This window comes from Alnus glutinosa, chromosome 14 (genome assembly GCF_958979055.1).
Source record: "Alnus glutinosa chromosome 14, dhAlnGlut1.1, whole genome shotgun sequence".
NCBI lineage: Eukaryota > Viridiplantae > Streptophyta > Magnoliopsida > Fagales > Betulaceae > Alnus > Alnus glutinosa.
The window spans coordinates 990,755-1,008,335 of record NC_084899.1 but is presented as its reverse complement, the minus strand read 5'-3'; the positions used below and the strand labels follow the sequence as shown (position 1 = coordinate 1,008,335).

Here is a 17,581-nt window from a genome sequence, read left to right as displayed (position 1 = left end):
TTAATATAGCATATTTTAAATGACTTTTTTTCTTCTTTTTTATTTTTTATTTTTTTATTTTTTTATTTTTTAAGTGAATGATATAAAAAATCACTTAAAATACGTAATTTCAACCGATATAAAATAAGTGTTAAATATGTGTGAATTTAAAAATGCATCTCATTGCTTGTTGTTTGAAAACATGATTTTTTTTTTTTTTCTTCATATTTTTAAACCACAATTTTTTTTTTCAAACTTATTTTTTACCATTTTGTTTAGAAATACACTTTTTGACCAAACGAAAGCAGTCTTAGTTCAAAAAGAGAGAGAGAACCTTTTAGGCATGAAAACTGAAAGATGGCTTTAAGAATTTATTTAAATTTCATTATCTTTTACATTTCTTTTTAGTGTTTTGTTTTTTTTGTCCTTTCGGAGCTAGAATTTCAAAACCGTGAAAGATGTGGTTGCGGGGTACAAATAGGTTCGCCCTAATCTATTCTCCTTTCACTTTTATAACCGCTTTATGTAGCCCTTTGAAAGGACCGGATCACTTGTTTAACCCATTTCATACGCTTTGTAACTATTTTGAGCTCTGTTTTTGTTTGATTTGAGTTTATTATTGGAGAGCCAACCCCTTTTTTATTTATAAGATCGTCCACTTCTTCTTTTTGAATCAAAAATGAGGAAGATCCTCTCTTGTAACCCTTTTTCTTATTCAATTAAAAAAAAAAAAAAAAAAATGTGCCACAGTTCCATGTTGTACATCAAGTTTTTTATTATCATTCAGATTGTTTAAGATCTATATAATTGTTCAAAAAACAAAAGGTCTATATAAGAAATAATTAGGAAATAGTTGATTTTCTAATTATTTCAAAGTAACATTGATCCATAGACACAAAGACCATGACCATGAGCATCCTCAACAGAAACGGAATCAGGGGGCATTGGATGCCATAACTTTTGGTATGATAATCTACTTACAACATGTACATAAATTTCAAAAATAAATAAGGACAATTTTCAAAACCAAAGAGGTCATGACTCCCGGATCTGAACAACAAATATACGAGTACATACGGGCCTACTTGATCAAATAGAAAGATGCGCTGTCCAAGATTTATTCGGGCAAGTAAGCCTTATAGGAGCTTTTCCACATTTATTGTCCTAATTACTAACAATTTAAACAAAAAAATTGCTAAAAATTTCCATCCATAACTATTTCATCCCTAATCTGATGAGACAACTAGCCTCTCTAATTGGGTGTTAATTCCATGTTTGTTTCTTTTGGTTGAGCTTTGTCAACCAACCGACAACCCTACATGTATAAATTAGGAGTAATGATAGAAAAATATCATTTACACACTTTTTACACACCCATTACTCACATGGGGTGGGGCCATGTGATGGTGGGTCTCACCCCATGTGAGTAATTGGTGTTTTTATAACATATCCCATAAATTAGAAATATGTTATTTGCACAAATCTTACATATCAATTGCACAACAATGCTGATATGTCTAGTAATTTTTTTAAAAAAAAAAAAAATTGAAAAATACTGAACACATCATCGTTGTTGTGCAATTGTTATGCAAATAACGACATATCTCCATAAATTATTGATATAAAACAAATTTTATAAATAAATTATTTCTCTCATGCTACCATGTACCTTCTTCTCCAAGAAAAATAAAGTCAAAAGTTTTATACATAAATCATTAATATAAAACAAATTCTTTGACAAGCATTTTGAAGTGCTTTACAAGATAAACTTTGACTGAATTCTATATATATATATATATATATATATATATATATATATAAATTGCAGAAGTTTGAGTTCAGAGCTATGAAATTATCCCAGAGCATCTCAGAATTGCATTTAGAGAAACAGAAATATGTTAAGCATGCATGACTCAGTGTTCTACTCTGTAGCTTTCTCTTCATCTTTTCTACTCCTCTATGGTGTTGTGAGAGTTTCCTACACAATTTGGTGGAAACCCAAATTGCTTGAGAGACGCATAAAATGCCAAGGAATCAGAGGCACTCCTTACAAGCCACTCATTGGGGACATGAAAGAGTTTGTGAGGGCGATAACAGAAGCATGGTCCAAACCCGTTAGCCTAACCCACCAGATCGTTCCACGAGTCGACCCATTCACCATTAATATCGTGCAGAAATATGGTTAGTTTGTTTCCCACGTGCATTTTTAATTTTTGCATGCATTTTAAACACGTGACAGTTTAACAGTCTGAGTTAAAATATATTATATCGGTCTAGTTTAGAGGGAAATTTGTTCATTTTGACTTTGATTGATTTAAATACAGGGAATATATCAATGTATTGGGCTGGGACAAGACCAAGGCTGATTATCATGGAGACGGAGATGATGAAAGAAATCTTGTCAAACAAGCTAGGTCACATCCAAAAGCCACCATTAAACCCACTTATTCTTATTCTTACAAGGGGGCTGACAACTCTAGAGGGTGAACAATGGGCCAAACGTAGAAGGATAGTTAACCCCGCTTTCCACCTGGAGAGATTGAAGGTTCCATTTTAACATCTCTTTCTCTTACCCTATGTATAGTGTGTTTGGCCATTTGTTGGTTAAACAAAGTGTTTTTAAACAAAATCAGAAAAGTGTCACCTTCGGAAGTGCGTTTAAAAAATATATATATATATATATGACGGTTTAAAAACGTTGAAAAATCCATGTTTTCGAGCAGCAGGCAAGGAGTACGTTTTTTCAAAAACACACAATTTTAAAGGCCAAACTGTGTTTTCATGCAGTCTTTTACAGATTTTACCAAACGTTTAACTGCTGTTTTAAAAATTATATTTTTCAATTAATGCGTTTTGCAATCGTTATTTTTTCAAATTGCATGTTTTGAAACCACTAAACCGAAGGGATACGTATATGCTAGGCTCAAACGAAAAATAAGTTTTTTTTTTTCTTATGATCCTAAAACATCCCATTTGATAATTCTCCTGATTAATCTGTTTTTATGTTTTCCCCTTTTTGCTTTGTTTCTGATTCCCTCCTGAAGGGGATGATACCAGCATTCACAACTAGCTGTAGCAAGATGGTTGCACGATGGCAGAAGATGGCTAGTCCTCAAGGACCTTTTGAAGTTGATATTTGGCCTGAACTTCAAAAACTTACTGCAGATTTTATATCTCGGGCAGCATTTGGAAGCAACTATGAAGAAGGGAAACAAATCTTTGAACTTCAAAAAGAGCTGATCACACTAGCTCTTGAAGCCTTGCAGACCATATATATTCCTGGGTTTAGGTATGTTGCCTGTATCGAGTTAATACAAACTCTGTTTTGTTTATTGGTATCATTACAACAGTTCTAACTACAAAGAAGATCGATGTGATATAAATTACACAGGCATGCTTGTATTTGAAAAGATAAAGAAGGGAATTTAAGTACTTATCCTTCTATCATTTTTTTCATAGATTTGTGCCAACTAAGAAGAACCGTAGGAGAAGGGAACTAGACAGAGAGATCAAATTAATGCTAAGGAACTTAATCCAAAGGAAAATGAATGCCATGAGAAATGGAGAATCCAGGGTTGATGACTTACTAGGCCTGCTCTTGCAATCTGATAATCAAAGCAGTCCGCCAGGAAATGAAAGTGGCACAAAAGAGAATGGCTTGTCAATTGAAGATGTCATAGAGGAATGCAAACAGTTCTACCTTGCTTTTTAGTAAAAATAAAAAAAATTAACAAAAAACTCAAAGCAATGGAACATAACACATAATTATTTTCATATTTATGTCACATCATAACCAAAATAATGAAAAATCCTATAAAAGGTTTTGACAAACAAACCCAAATTTTTCCAACAATTCTCTTCAAAAATTTGTGACATTTTATAAAATAAATCCTCTACATTTCAATTATTGAAATTGTAATACGTTGCCATAACTGATAACTTTTGCACCAGAATCAAATCGTATAAATTTTAAGTAGAAATAAGTTCATTGATCATGATGAAGATGAACGCATCGCATTAGTTGAAACGAGTACAAATGCATCTATTATAATTTATATTCACCCATCCTGACAAGTGGGAGACACCAAAAATACATCATGCAATCAGTAGTTAGTTCCACTGCCACTGGCTAAATGTTGGTCACCATGCAGAAACCTGAGTACAATTCATTTACTGCAAGTCTGCAAAACGCTTAACCTTAAGTTTGCCCATAGGTAGGTTTACATGGCACTGCTTAAGCTGGTAAGCAGGGTCACCCCAACATGAAGCCTCAGATGCACAATTCTAGAGTCGTTTGCTGTGAAGAACCAGCTAGGATAATTCTAGAATGGGTGCCCTAGTTTTCCCCAAGATTCTTAAAGCCACAAATATGTATTTCATTCATTGAATACTTTAAGTTCTCTTGCAGGTCACGATGATACTTTATGAAGTCCTGAGGTTATACCCACCTGTGATTGCTCAATATCAACATGCTTACAAGGAAACCAAGATAGGAGATATCTCCATTCCAGCCGGAGTCGATCTTGTACTACCTACACTGCTCATCCATCATGATCATGAACTTTGGGGTGATGATGCAGAAGAATTCAAACCAGAGAGATTCTCTGAAGGATTTTCAAAGGCTTCAAAGGATCAGTTGGCATTCTTTCCTTTTGGGTGGGGACCAAGGACCTGTATTGGCCAAAATTTTGCCATGATAGAAGCTAAGATTGCTTTGGCAATGATTCTCCAAAATTTCTCATTCGAGCTCTCTCCTTCCTACACTCATGCCCCTTACACTGTTATGACACTCCAACCACAACATGGAGCTCAAATCACATTACACCAGCTTTAGTTGTAAGCTGGTCAGCGCATGAAAGACTTTGCAAATTAAAAAATAATGTGATTCTGCATCACAAATGAATAACTAGTTTTCTGTTCTATTTCATAGCCTCCAAAATATTAAGGTCCGGACAATCAATTTTCTCTTACTTGGAAGTTGGAAGTAACCTTTCTCCTGTAGAATCTGTTATCTCATATAATTCCATCAATATAATTTTTTTTTTCTTTCAATTTCTAAAAACTTAAAAGATTCATATTATAATGATGTGATAAAGTTCCCATGCATGTTTTCTCTAATGGGTCCAAGCTATGCTTTGATAACGAGAACGGAGAACCATAACCTGAATATTTCAACTGATCCATCTCTACATATCACCTTTGTTTCGCATTTGTGATAAAAATGGTTTTACATTCCTGCTCTGTATGCTACAATATGATCTGCTTAATTAAATAGACAAGTCTTGAATTGCAAAGCTTATGTACCCAATTGGTGTTTTAGCTGAGAGATAATCAAGATGCTGTCCATCTCACAGTTTAATTACGTTCTGGGTTGATAGCAACATTAGAAACTGAAAACGCATGAGAAAGCAAGCATCATGAACAATGTCAATAAACTCATGACAGACCACCCAAAGGGATCAAAGAGAATTCTGAAGAGCTTCCCATAAAATGAAAACACAGCTTGGTCATTGAACATCAACAACGTCATCACATAGTTAGCCACAAAATGACAATGAAATCTAATACATCCAATATCACACATAAAACATGAATTCCAGGATGAGGAATCAAAACATAAGGTAGCAAAATGTTATTTAAATATTTTCCTATATTTTCTTCCTAGGAGTAATCTATAGCTTTCCTCGCAACTTGCTATCTTATTCTGTGACATTTTTCTAATGGAAAAAGTTGGATAAATGTGAACAAAACCCTTGTAAAATTTTATGGAAAAAAAAAAAAAAAAAAATTATCGTCATTTGTAAGAACCAAATACATGCTGCCAATGAGCAAGAATTATCATAAATCAGACATACTATTCAAAATGGAGTCAATATCTGGGGTTACAGTGGCATGCTTATTGAGCTCCCCAACTATGCAACAATGCTTCTCTTCAGTATTGATAGCTACAACATCCTCACCAAACACACAATCCATACCTGGGGAAACCTGATTCCATTTCAAAAAAGAAAAACTTAGATGTGTGATGGCAAACCGATGTTCCTTTAATTTTTCTGTTTGCTGTTAATCAGATAATTCACAAGTTCAGGATCTTATTACAAGGATGTAAGTAATGATTTTTGTATAAATGGCTAACTTGAAAGTTGATCTATGTAATACAACAAGTTTTGCGTGTAATTGACAAGTAGTTTCTTTTTTTAGGAATAAGACAAAGGTCTCTCCTATTTGATTTTGATATTGATATGCATAGGCAAGCTATTGCAAATTTTATGGAGTTGATGCATAAATAGAAATACAATGACTTTCCATTTTTAGTTTTATTATAAGACCTACTCACATCATAAAGGGTATCATCAAGCTTCAGCTTAATAGCACCACTCCTGTAGACTAGCATTTTACCCATGAAACCTGCTGGTAAGTCATTCAAAGCACAGGTCTTATTGACAGTATGCGCAACCCCAGTACGCCTCAAGCCAGGAGGCCTCGAGCTGTCAGTTACCTCTGGGACATCTGCAGTATCCGACCGCTTTACTGTTGGCATAGTTGGTGGAAACTGAAGAAAGAACATACTCGCTTCCTGATTCTCCTCCTGCAAACCAACACTTAAATGTATAATGAAGGATTTAAGAACGAAATACTATTTGACCTTAAATTTTCAGGTTACCAACCATTAGACCAAGCTCTAGTGCTGGATTTGCTGTATTTTCATCATAGGTTGTGGTCTCTGAATTCTCCCTGAATTCCTCCTCATTAAGAAGTTCTACAGGTAATACAAGAAAGTTAAACGCATCTTCTAGTGCAGTAACACGAACCAAGTTTTGTCATGACAATGAATGAATCTTCAATACTAGTAAAGGATACAGAGAGAAACAAATTGCCGGCCAACTGTAACATGCGACCCTTTTAGGTAAATAAAAAAGCTAGGAACATTCTATGTTGGGTACAACAACTCATGGTGTTAATCTGCAGTTGTGTAAAGTAGCTCTTATTTTAACTCTTTTTTCTTTTTCTTTTTTTAAGATGCAACTCTAAACACACCTGGATTTCCTGAATATGGCCTCCTCACAGGAAGTGTTACAGGATAATAACTGTAGTAGTCCTGCACAATCACCCAACAAAACGAACAACTAAGTAAACACAAACACACAGACGAAAAACAGATTACAACAGGAAACCAGTAACCAAGCGCAGTCATGCAGGCGGGAAACTTGAGTGACAGTTTTACCTACCCACGGTTCTATATATTCTTTCTCTCTCAAGCCTGAGTCAAAAGCACCACCTGCAGAAACATCATGTGTAATGCACTGGAAGCATCTTATTAGCAGCTAATCAGAAAGAGAGTGCCTGAAAGGGAGCATACTCTTAAAGGCTGATCCTTGATTGCTGTTATTACTACCCCCAGCCTTAGGAACACCATATGATCTAATGGAAGGAGATGCACCTCCAACACCAAATGCAACTTGAGTCGGTGCCACTGCAAATTTAAACAAGAAAAGAATTAAGGAAAGAAGATTCATATATTAGAAGTGACAAAAGGAGTTTTCTCATTTAGAAAGTATATATGATGAGCCTAAAATTCCATAATCATCAGTAATATACACCTACTAATGGTCCAAAATAGAATCACATTATTTATCCTAGCAACTGTAATAGATTTAAGTGGAACTAGAAACTAAGTGAAGCTACATGAACTAGAAATCAGAAGTATTCGAGTGCTCCAACCTGAAACCATGAACAGTCAAGAATCTAGTCTACGAGTTATTTGGTTTTTTGATAGATAAACAACTCTAGAAATCGTTCAGAAACCATGACTATCCCATAGTGGAAATTGGATGTCAATTGGTCCAAGTACCATTGGTTTTCATGAATCCATTACCATCAGAAACAAGATTGTTTAACTAGTACCAGCTAAAAGATAAGAGGAAAAAAGAAAAGTACTGAAAAAATCACTACTATTATACTTACTAAAAACCAGTTAATTTAAAACAGAATAAACAAAGAAAAATGTCAAAATTGTAGAGGCAAATAGGATAAGTGAAATAATAGTTCAAATCTAAATACAAGAGTGGGAAAGAAGAATGAATTACAAAGAATTTACCTTTCTTTTCAACCTTGGGCTTTACCCTAATAGTACCTTCCTATGAAAGAGAAAAAACATAAATTAAAAAATGGGAGCTCAATTTTATTGAACCTGGATATATTGCACATCCATAATGAAGAATAAGAATATTTGATAAGAACATATACATTGAAACGGCGTAGTAGTTCCCTAGCCTGGTTAGCATTAGCATCAGCATCCTCGACCACTTCACTGCAAACAGAAAAATATGGATGACAAAAATTTAAAGGAAGCAAAATAAAGCATGGGCACATACAATTCTATTTAGCCAAATGATAACATACGTTTTGATTTCAGGCTTTGGCACTCTACGAGGGGGAGCTCTTGGTGCAAATCTCATCTGCAGCAGCTCATAGCAATTCATAAGAAAACACAGTTTGAATAATCCTGCAGCCATATCTATTGAAAAAAGATGGAAAGTATCAAGGCAAACCTTCCTGGGGGCAGCAGTATTATTAGACTTTTCTGCCTCCATTGGAATTGAATGGTAGTCTTCAAGTAAGAAAAACAACATAACATAAGGATTAGTAAACCCACTACTTGATTAACAGTAAAAAGGTAGGTGTTAGACAGAACCACAGATACCAATAGGCTGCAAATAGTAGAAGGGAAATCCAAAGTTCAGCCAAGTAGATGCCATGGCCATTGTTCAGGCTACTTTTAGTCACAAAGGATATTTCAAGGCTCAATGCACATACCCAAAACATAATTGGTGTGCACTTAAAATGTTTATTACCAAAAAACCTTCCATAAAGTCATATCATAAAAAAGGTTAAGATTATGTGAGAGTGCAAGTAATTCTACAATTCAAACCTACTATTTTAGCGTCTAGTTGATGTTTGATCCATATAATCTAAGCAAAGAATCGTCTTTTTGAAGGACAAACCGTTCCTAAATCACCTGGCTGATTAGATGAACCCAACCACGGACTGGTTGCCTACATTGAAATGTTTCAGAGTGAAATCACCATTCCAAACTACTACGTATCATCGACTACCATATTATAACCAATAGACCGGCCGGAGACTCGCCAGCGGCATAGAGCACCTAAAAGTCCCACGTCAATCAAACATCCCATATCGGTCGGCACCCCATTGCATTAACCACAGAAGTTTCAAAATCACAAACGACAATAGCCATCTTAACGACACACATAGACGCACATAATCAAAATGCAATTTTGTTTCTTTTTCCTTCTAGACGCCACTATTTTCTATCAAAAGATTCAAAAGGTTGATTTCGATAAGCCGATGAATACCCAGCATTCCACCCAAAACCAGGCGCAAATGCAAATATGTAATCCAATACAACTCCAGAAGGAAACATAGCCACAGGATCATCATATAATACTACGTGGAGGAGGTTCAACTTTGATACAATATCTATCCGAGATTGTTGGCCAACCATGAATCAAAAGAAACTCAAGAACAGAACACGGACAACATTAAAGAGAGCGTAGAAAGGTGGCGGAGGCTTACCTGTACGGAGATTGTCTCTTTTCTGAGAAGCAGAGAAGCTAATAGTAGAGATACAGAGAGGACTTCAAAGCGGCCAAACTTGTGTCCGAATATTTTCGTCTTTCGAAACCTAAACCCAGGTGGCCACCAACGAGTCCCCGCGCGCGTTTAATTACTCTTGGGCCTCTCCATGGTGTACGTGTATGATAATAATATTTAATAATAATATTTTGGCTCTTTCTTTTGTTCTTTTTTTTTTGGCCTGTGTGATCTTTGTTAGATATGAATAAGCTACTTGAAATAGATTTTGTTAGGTTGAAAGTACCTGCAAAGAGAGAAAAACTTAGCAAAAAAGCTTACTGGAGTGGGCCGACAGAAAATAACTTTGATGCTTAAGTTAGTATGAATAAAATGAAATGATCTTAAGAACAGCAACAATAGTGTGCAAAAGAAAAAGACGAAAGTTCACTTTTAATAATGTTTTCCATTCTTTATAATAGATTTTGTAGTAACCGTTTTGTCACGTATTACGTTTTCATTGGAGATTTGCTTGTTGCAAATATTCCCTACATCCTACAACACCTATCTGTCATATCATCATCATGCAATTGTCTTGTGCCGATATTCGTAGGAACGATTACTAACATGGCAAATGAGGGGATTCAATGTGGTGCCATGCAGCTGTTTCTGGGTTAGTTGGCTGATAGACCCGACATCGAGTCCATAGGCCCAACAAATTTTATGTCGAAAGTAGCATGCATCCATCTTTTCTGTAAGGCCATCTGTTAGAATATTTGAACGAATGAAAAGGAGTTAGATCCCAAGTCGAAAAAAAAAATACCCAAATAATTAATATAACACCACTTGATCCAAACCCGTTAGTTTAAACATCTAAATTTGGTAGTGTTCCAACATGTCATGCATGCTTAATTTAAAGGTCTTGCACTTGACTAGTGTTTCCCTATTGAAATCAGCTTTATATCTAGAAAGAGAAATGTTATACACCATACGGTTTATTCAATTTTTATCTCACTTTGTTGGTGTGAACAATTGGATTAACCATTGTGAAAAATAAAAGGGGTTTAATTAACAGTATCACATCATCAAAGTGACATAAAAATGTGGTGTATAGCATTAATCTTTCTAAAAACATGCAGAGATATGCTCGTAGCTACCTCATGTACCATATTTGCTCATTTGTCTTTCTGAAAATTGGAGCTGCTGCTTTCTATTATTTTTGGTAAGCAAAAGAAAACTGTTGTTATAGTTCTTAGGTTGGCACCATTGTTTTGCAGAACAAGCATTAGCTTTAACATTGACTTGCAACCAAGGCCCCTGTATTCTGCACCAACTTCCTTCCGCGAATTCCAGCTTCCACACAGAACCATGTGCCTCACGAGAGAAAGAGAGTGCTTAAATGATTTTCGAACAAAATAAAATCCAACGACAGTGTTCAGTGGAACATGTCAATATCATCTGATGATGTTAAGGATCTGTTGAAGCCTGTGCCTTGAAGCATTCCGTACAAAGTAACTTTTAGTTATTCTACAATCTAGTCATGCATTTTGCTAGTCTCTGACTCTCTGTTGTATTGCATAGCTTTACAGAAGTAAAAACAATAAGGTCTCTAAAATCTAGTCCCAAAGCAGTAGGATTCTAAAGCTTCAGATACTGGATGTTAACTTAGAATGAGAAAGGAACAACGAAAAGGAGCCAGTTATACATATCACATGCATGACACAAATCTTTCACCCTTTCCTAATTTCTCACTGATTGCACTGCTTGCACTGTTGCAATGAGTTGAGCCATTACCGTAGCATACTGAACAGCTGTGTGCTGGGAAGTATAGTGGTCTGTGAGGCCATACTCTACAAAATTTGGTTCCATATGCATAAAATGTCCTGGTAATGATCTTTTTGATATAGCTTCTCGCCATATATCCAGGAACTCTTCCATGATTTGCTTCGCTTTCTCCACAGAGGAAATTGGAAGATACTCTACCTGCAAAAGCAGAATCGAATATAATCAGAATAAATTGCAGTTCACCAACACATTAAAAAAAAAAAACAAAAAATACTCCTTAAGTCCAACTATTAATTTATTTTAGCTGGACAAAGGCATTTATAGCACACCACAAAAAATAAAGTCAACAAATATTTAGGACCAAGACACACAACTTTCATATCTACATGGAACAAAAATGCGAAAATGCTTGCAACATCCATAATCTTTGATGATGTAGGAGTTTGTAAAAGAGCCCCCAAAAAAAAAATCAGTAAAAACTTTTCCTCAGGGCAATGAGAAATCACTTCAAGTTCCTGTTGATTCAGGGAAGTCTGGAAATGGGATTACTTAAGCAAAGATCCATCTGAAAGATTCAGAGACCAATCATTCAGCAGAAATGAATTGGTACCCCAACATAGCGCATCCTTCATTGTGTCACAAAATGTCAACCCCACACATTAACCACAGCTTAGGACTAGGGCCTTGTTTGGCAAGTAACATAAAAATTTCTAACTTTATTTTTACATTTTTAAAAAACAATCAACATCAAAACATTCTAACTTTTTTCACTTTTTATATCACATCAATAATTTTTTATTACTATTCAAATAAAAAAAATTTACTACAATACAAAACTTTTTCACTTTTCTATACAAATTCCTTTTACTTTATATCACATCTATCACTTTTTACTAACTCAAAAATTATTTTCCCACTATTCTCTTTTGTTCCCTCACTTGCCAAACATACCCTAGATCTCCCATAGTCATGGTTCACCATCAGCTTGTACCCCAAATCTCTATAACATTCTCCAACAAAGGTTACTAAATCAACCTCACCAACTCATTACTAACAAACACTATTTGACACAGCCTCACATTTCCTTTCCATGTGCTGATAGATAAAAGAGCCCGAAATGCGATATCTAGGGTCTCGTTTGATAATGCTTTTTGGAGAAGCTTTTTGCTTTTCCACAAAAAAGTAAGCATTAACAAACAACTCCAAATACAAAACACTCAAAACTACTTTCACATTTATGTCACATAATAACACTTTTTTAATCAAAAAGCAAAAAACACTGTCTAAAAAGTTTTATCAAATGAATCCTAGCATTTCGTTTTTTATTTTTTGTGCGTGTTTGAGTTAGCGGCAATTAACAGACCAAAAGAAACAGAAAAAAAATGCAAAATGGAGTTTCACTTTGCCATTATATTTTAGTTATAGCAAGGTCTTTTTTTTTTCCCCCTAATAAGTTAAAAGTCAGTAACTGCAGATAGACTAATGACTAGGGCTGACAATCTGGGTTAGCGTGTCGACCCGCTAAGGGTCAACCCTGCCACAACCCATTTAGTTAAACGGGTCAGACCCTTCGCCCCTGACATAATCCATTTCAATAAGCGGAGACACAAGATGTCCTAATTCTAAATTTCTCTTTACTTTACAAAAGCATTGAAATCAAATCAAAATGCACTTTCCACAGCAACAAACTCCATAAATTTCCAAAACATAAAAGAAATTTCATCACTCATAACCCTTAATGCATCTTGATCAAATACACTCCACCAAACTTCCCTGAGATGAAACAAAATTCAAAATTTACCCAAGTTGGAAATGTAACACGAAATTGATTTGGTACCTCCATAACTATCCCTCTCAAATTCTCGGAGTGAGTAGGAACAACTTTTCCCACTCTCAGCTGAAAGTCACCCAGTTGGTACTGAAAGCCCTACACATCAATCACACACATATATCCCAATAAGCCATCAAACACACACACACACATACACACACACAAAAAAAAAAAAACAAAGAAGAAGAAGAAGAAAACAAAACAAAACAAAACAAATGGAAAATCTCTGAACATCGAAATGAAGCGCGACACGGGTCTTGTAAGACTGAAGCTTCTCCATGAGAGTCTGAATCGACGAGTCCGCCTCAAGCACAATGCGCTGCCCTCGGATTATGAAGTAGTACTTGTTCGGCTGCTCCGGCAGCAAAATCCCTAGAAAATCGCGAGGGAACTCGGCCGCCATTAACTGCTCTGGTAAGAGCCAATTATTGTACACATTTTCACACAAATCATGTATACAAATTCCACAGGATGAAAAAATCGAAAAAAAAAAAAAAAAAAAGGAAGTTCGGGAGGTAAGAATAGAAAATGACCTCGGGTGTGGGGTTTGTAGAAGGTGAGCGTAGCTCTCCAGCGGCCTTCTTTGACGCCATTGATGCTCTCGACGCACTGCGAGACTTCGCTCAGGATTTGGCTGCTCACGGTGGTTCCTGCGTTTGGCTGCCAGTGCAAAACCCTAGAGAAAAATTCGATTTTCAATTTTTATTTTTTGTTCTTTCAAAAAGAAAAAATTCTTGAGCTTGAAAGAAAAACACTTCTTTCGTTTCGTTCTTTTTACCATTTGAGTGGCATCTTGGTCTTGTGGAGACTCTGACTGACGCAGAGAGGTTCCTCAGAAAACCCGCGGACGAACAAGACGAGGTTTTTGGCCTTGTCCATGAACAATACATTACAGTTAATGTACTTTTTTTTCTCATTTTTTTTATATTTTTCACTACTAATCAACGTAAAAACATTCTCACTTTTTTTACTTTTTTAATATTACATCAATAATTTTTTATTACTATTCAAATAAAAAAATTTACTACAATATAAAACTTTTTCACTTTTTATATCACATCATCACTTTTTACTAATTTCAAAAATTAACAACTCACTATCCTGTTCTGTTCTGTAATGTCACTTGCCAAATAAGCCCGTTACGTCGCAGGCGAGGGGTGAAGACGGTGTCGTTTTGAGATCCGGTCATGGACAAATATACATTTAGGATTTAAACTATATTTTGGATAGCTCAGGAAAAAAAAACAAAATTTTGGATAAATGATAAATAATATAGAACAAACATTTTTCTTTAAATTACTGTTTGAAATTGTGTTAGAAAATATAATTTTTGTCCGTAGAAAAAGTCTGAAATAAATTTTTAGAGAAAAAGAAAATCATTTTCAAGCTTCCTCACAATGCAATTTTGAACATTTTTAGAACAAACAAATGATTTTTAATTTTTTTACCGGACCAATATTTTTAGTCATTTAGATTACCCCTTTACTTTGTATTTTTACGAAGGAAAAGTTTGGGATCCATATATATGTATAATTTACAGATTACAATTGTTTGGTAATTTCAATTTATTATTTAAAATTTTAGAAATTAAAAAAATTAAAGGATTAAATTGGTTGTATACTTAATGCAAATTGCTCTCTAGAAACTGATTCAAACATTGGAATGGGATTCAGCTGACACTTCAGCAAGCTCATTTGCTTATATTTATTGTTTTGCGGCAATCGAATAAGGTATTCATTAAGGCGTATTCTACCATACTATAAACTGTTCTAACGGGTATCAAACTGTTCACTAAGAGAAATGATTAATTTCCTTCGTTCGTCATGTTCTTATCCTCCTATTTTTAAAAATTACTATTGAATTTATGGGGTTCATATACGTCCCTCATATGGTCTCCACGTATATAATGGTAATTTTTAAAAGTGGAAGAATAGAAGAAGGATATGATGAGGATGTATGGCACATTTTGTTAGCTAAAGTATAAAAAAGTACTAAATTGAACCCCCAGGTAAACTATTGTTCTAAATGATCCATGCCATATGTTGTATAACAAAAATAGTTAGTTGCATGCATGAATTCACACTAAAACTAATGGAAAGTTAGACGTAGAATGGTTGATAACTCAATTTATTGTAACATTATAGTTTTTTTTTTAAAAAAGAAAAAAATAGATTACCTTTCATTATCTAAGAGGCTGACCATCCCTCATTGTTGGATCGGCCACTTATGGGATGTTGCCCCTCACCTAGAGAGGGGTAGCCCCTTGCCCTCTTCTTAGTAATTGACTGTCAAGTACCCTCACTATACGAGGGCACGATCAACCACTCTACTTTGCTAGAGAAGGTTGCCTCTTATCGGGTGGGAATAGGAACCTCTCCGGTTCATTAGAACTGGAGAGGAGCCGGTTGATGGCTTTGATCTTTTTAAAGATATCCAACAGCCAAAAATAAGTCACGTTCTCTAGAAATAAGAAGAAGAAGAAAAAAAAAAAAAAAGTTTACCTTCAATAAGAATGGGCTGTAAAACCCTCATTTTACAGCATCAAATTATTAGTTAACAACTCATAAAAAACTAAAAATTACAACAAAAATACTATAAACCTGAAAACACAAAATCCCCTACTCATCACTGTTCTCACTAATCTCAGTCGGACCCTTGCCTTCGCCGGGGACCCACCTTTCCAACTGAAGCTTTCGCCATAATCCATGGAGCCAACCACCGTCGGGATTTGCCCAAATTTGAGATCACTTGGAAGTGAGATTTGGCAAGCCGCAGAGAGATCTGACGTGGTGGTCACTCGGAAGCGAGATCTGGCCGAAACCCACACACACCAGCGTGGGTTTGGGTGGGTCCGGTCGGGAACCCTCGCCAGTATGCGTGGGTTTCCGGACAAAGAGAGACCCGGCTCTCTGTGGCCGGATCTATGTTGACGTCCGAAACCCACACACACCAGCGTGAGTTTGGTGGGTCTAGCCAGAAACTCACGATGATGTGCGTGGGTATCCAGACAAAGAAAGATCCGGCTCTCTGTGGTCGGATCTATGTCGACATCGGTGGTTTCCGGCCATATATCTCTATAGCCGGATTTAGCGGTGGCCGTCGGCAGAATCTAGTGACTGGTGGGGCTAAACAGGTAGTGGGTTTAAAATTGGTTGGGCTCTTTGAATGGGAAAATATTGGGTGCTTTTTCATGCTTAATGTATTTTAGTCTTTTAATAATGTGTTAATTCTTTATTAGATGCTGTAAAACATCACTTTAGAGCCCATCCTTATTCCTTACAGAAGGGGCTCAACAAAAAAAAAACACAAAATTGAAAATTGCCTTTGTTCATTAATTTCCTGCAAACCCAATCAGAGCAAAATCATAGCAAGATTTTAAACTCAAAAAATGTCAATCCTCCATATGTCTCTCTCAATCCAAACCCTCCCAACTCCAACCCTGTTCTTCCTCCACCCAAAACCCTCTCACCCTCTAATCCAAACCCCACCCATCACATGCAAAATCATGACCATCCGAATGGGCGAATGCCTCATGACCTACTCGGCCAGTGTTTCCAAGCGACAGTGGAAGCGAATGTAGGCCAAGAAAGCGAAACAACTCCAATTGACCTGGTGACGGTGCTCGACGTGAATACAAGCATGAAAGTCCCCAAGTTGCTGTGGCGAAGGCTAAATATGGGGAGAGGGATGAGGGTTTCGGTGGGAGATCATCAAGAAATGGGTTTCGGTAGTAAAGGAAAAAATGAAAGAAATGAGTTTAATTAATTAATTAATTTTTTTTAGAGCCGCGTGGCTTATTTTTGGTCTTGGATCTCTTTAAAGAGATTCAAGCCATCAACCTACTCCTCTCAAATTTTAATGAACTGAAGAGGATCCAGATCCTATCAGGTGAGGGCGTGATCATCAATCCTCAACCTCACTAGATGAGGGCCGACTGATTACTTCTCGTATGGTTAAGAGAGAGGCAAGGGTCCAGTTTTTTTTAATTTTTTTTTAAAAAGATATTATTTAATGATAAAATTATAAATTTATAATAAGCTTAGTCATCCGCCATGTCAGATGTCGACCACTATTCGGTTGTGATACGGATTCAACAGTTAATTCAGTACAATTTGCTAAGCCCATGACTAAATTAGTAGAAAAATGCTAGGGTACTTACAAAATCTTACCAAAAAAGTTTACAAACTGACTTGGCATACATGTGGCATTTTATTAACTAAAAAAATTAGACATTAGGATTCCACGTCCACACTAAATCCAGGTGGAAGGTTGGATTCCACAAGCTGACTTGCCCGTCCATGGCTTCCATTCCCGTAGGCCATGCAAAGCCGGCCATGGATGGCCGGCGATGGGAGGTTGGGATAGATGAACGGCCGACGATGGGAGGTTGGG

At 36.0% G+C, this 17,581-nt stretch overlaps 2 protein-coding genes and 1 pseudogene across 3 annotated transcripts; 1 reads left to right on the top strand and 2 right to left on the bottom strand.

The window, feature by feature from the left end:
• The first annotated feature begins 1,832 nt into the window (after window positions 1-1,832).
• LOC133857951 (cytochrome P450 CYP72A616-like) lies at window positions 1,833-4,998 on the top strand (annotated as a pseudogene).
• A 469-nt stretch (window positions 4,999-5,467) lies between these two features.
• LOC133857735 (uncharacterized) lies at window positions 5,468-9,717 on the bottom strand. The gene is made up of 11 exons (XM_062293064.1): window positions 9,577-9,717; window positions 8,532-8,590; window positions 8,383-8,438; window positions 8,227-8,290; window positions 8,078-8,117; window positions 7,340-7,453; window positions 7,209-7,258; window positions 7,018-7,078; window positions 6,648-6,739; window positions 6,317-6,568; window positions 5,468-5,967 (listed from the first exon to the last, which is right to left on the bottom strand). Exons 2-11 carry the CDS (start codon window positions 8,571-8,573, stop codon window positions 5,818-5,820), a joined length of 921 nt encoding a protein of 306 aa, XP_062149048.1. The 5' UTR covers window positions 8,574-8,590; window positions 9,577-9,717; the 3' UTR covers window positions 5,468-5,817.
• A 1,338-nt stretch (window positions 9,718-11,055) lies between these two features.
• LOC133857352 (mediator of RNA polymerase II transcription subunit 20a-like) lies at window positions 11,056-14,374 on the bottom strand. Of its 2 annotated transcripts, XM_062292589.1 has the most exons (6): window positions 14,329-14,374; window positions 13,968-14,057; window positions 13,723-13,865; window positions 13,422-13,600; window positions 13,196-13,285; window positions 11,056-11,556 (listed from the first exon to the last, which is right to left on the bottom strand). In XM_062292589.1, the coding sequence occupies exons 2-6, from the start codon at window positions 13,979-13,981 to the stop codon at window positions 11,314-11,316; spliced, it is 669 nt and encodes a 222-aa protein (XP_062148573.1). In that variant the 5' UTR covers window positions 13,982-14,057; window positions 14,329-14,374; the 3' UTR covers window positions 11,056-11,313. The 2 variants fall into 2 exon arrangements, with proteins under 2 accessions (XP_062148573.1, XP_062148574.1); XM_062292590.1 differs by lacking the exon at window positions 14,329-14,374 and having other exon boundaries at window positions 13,422-13,595.
• Window positions 14,375-17,581: the final 3,207 nt, after the last annotated feature.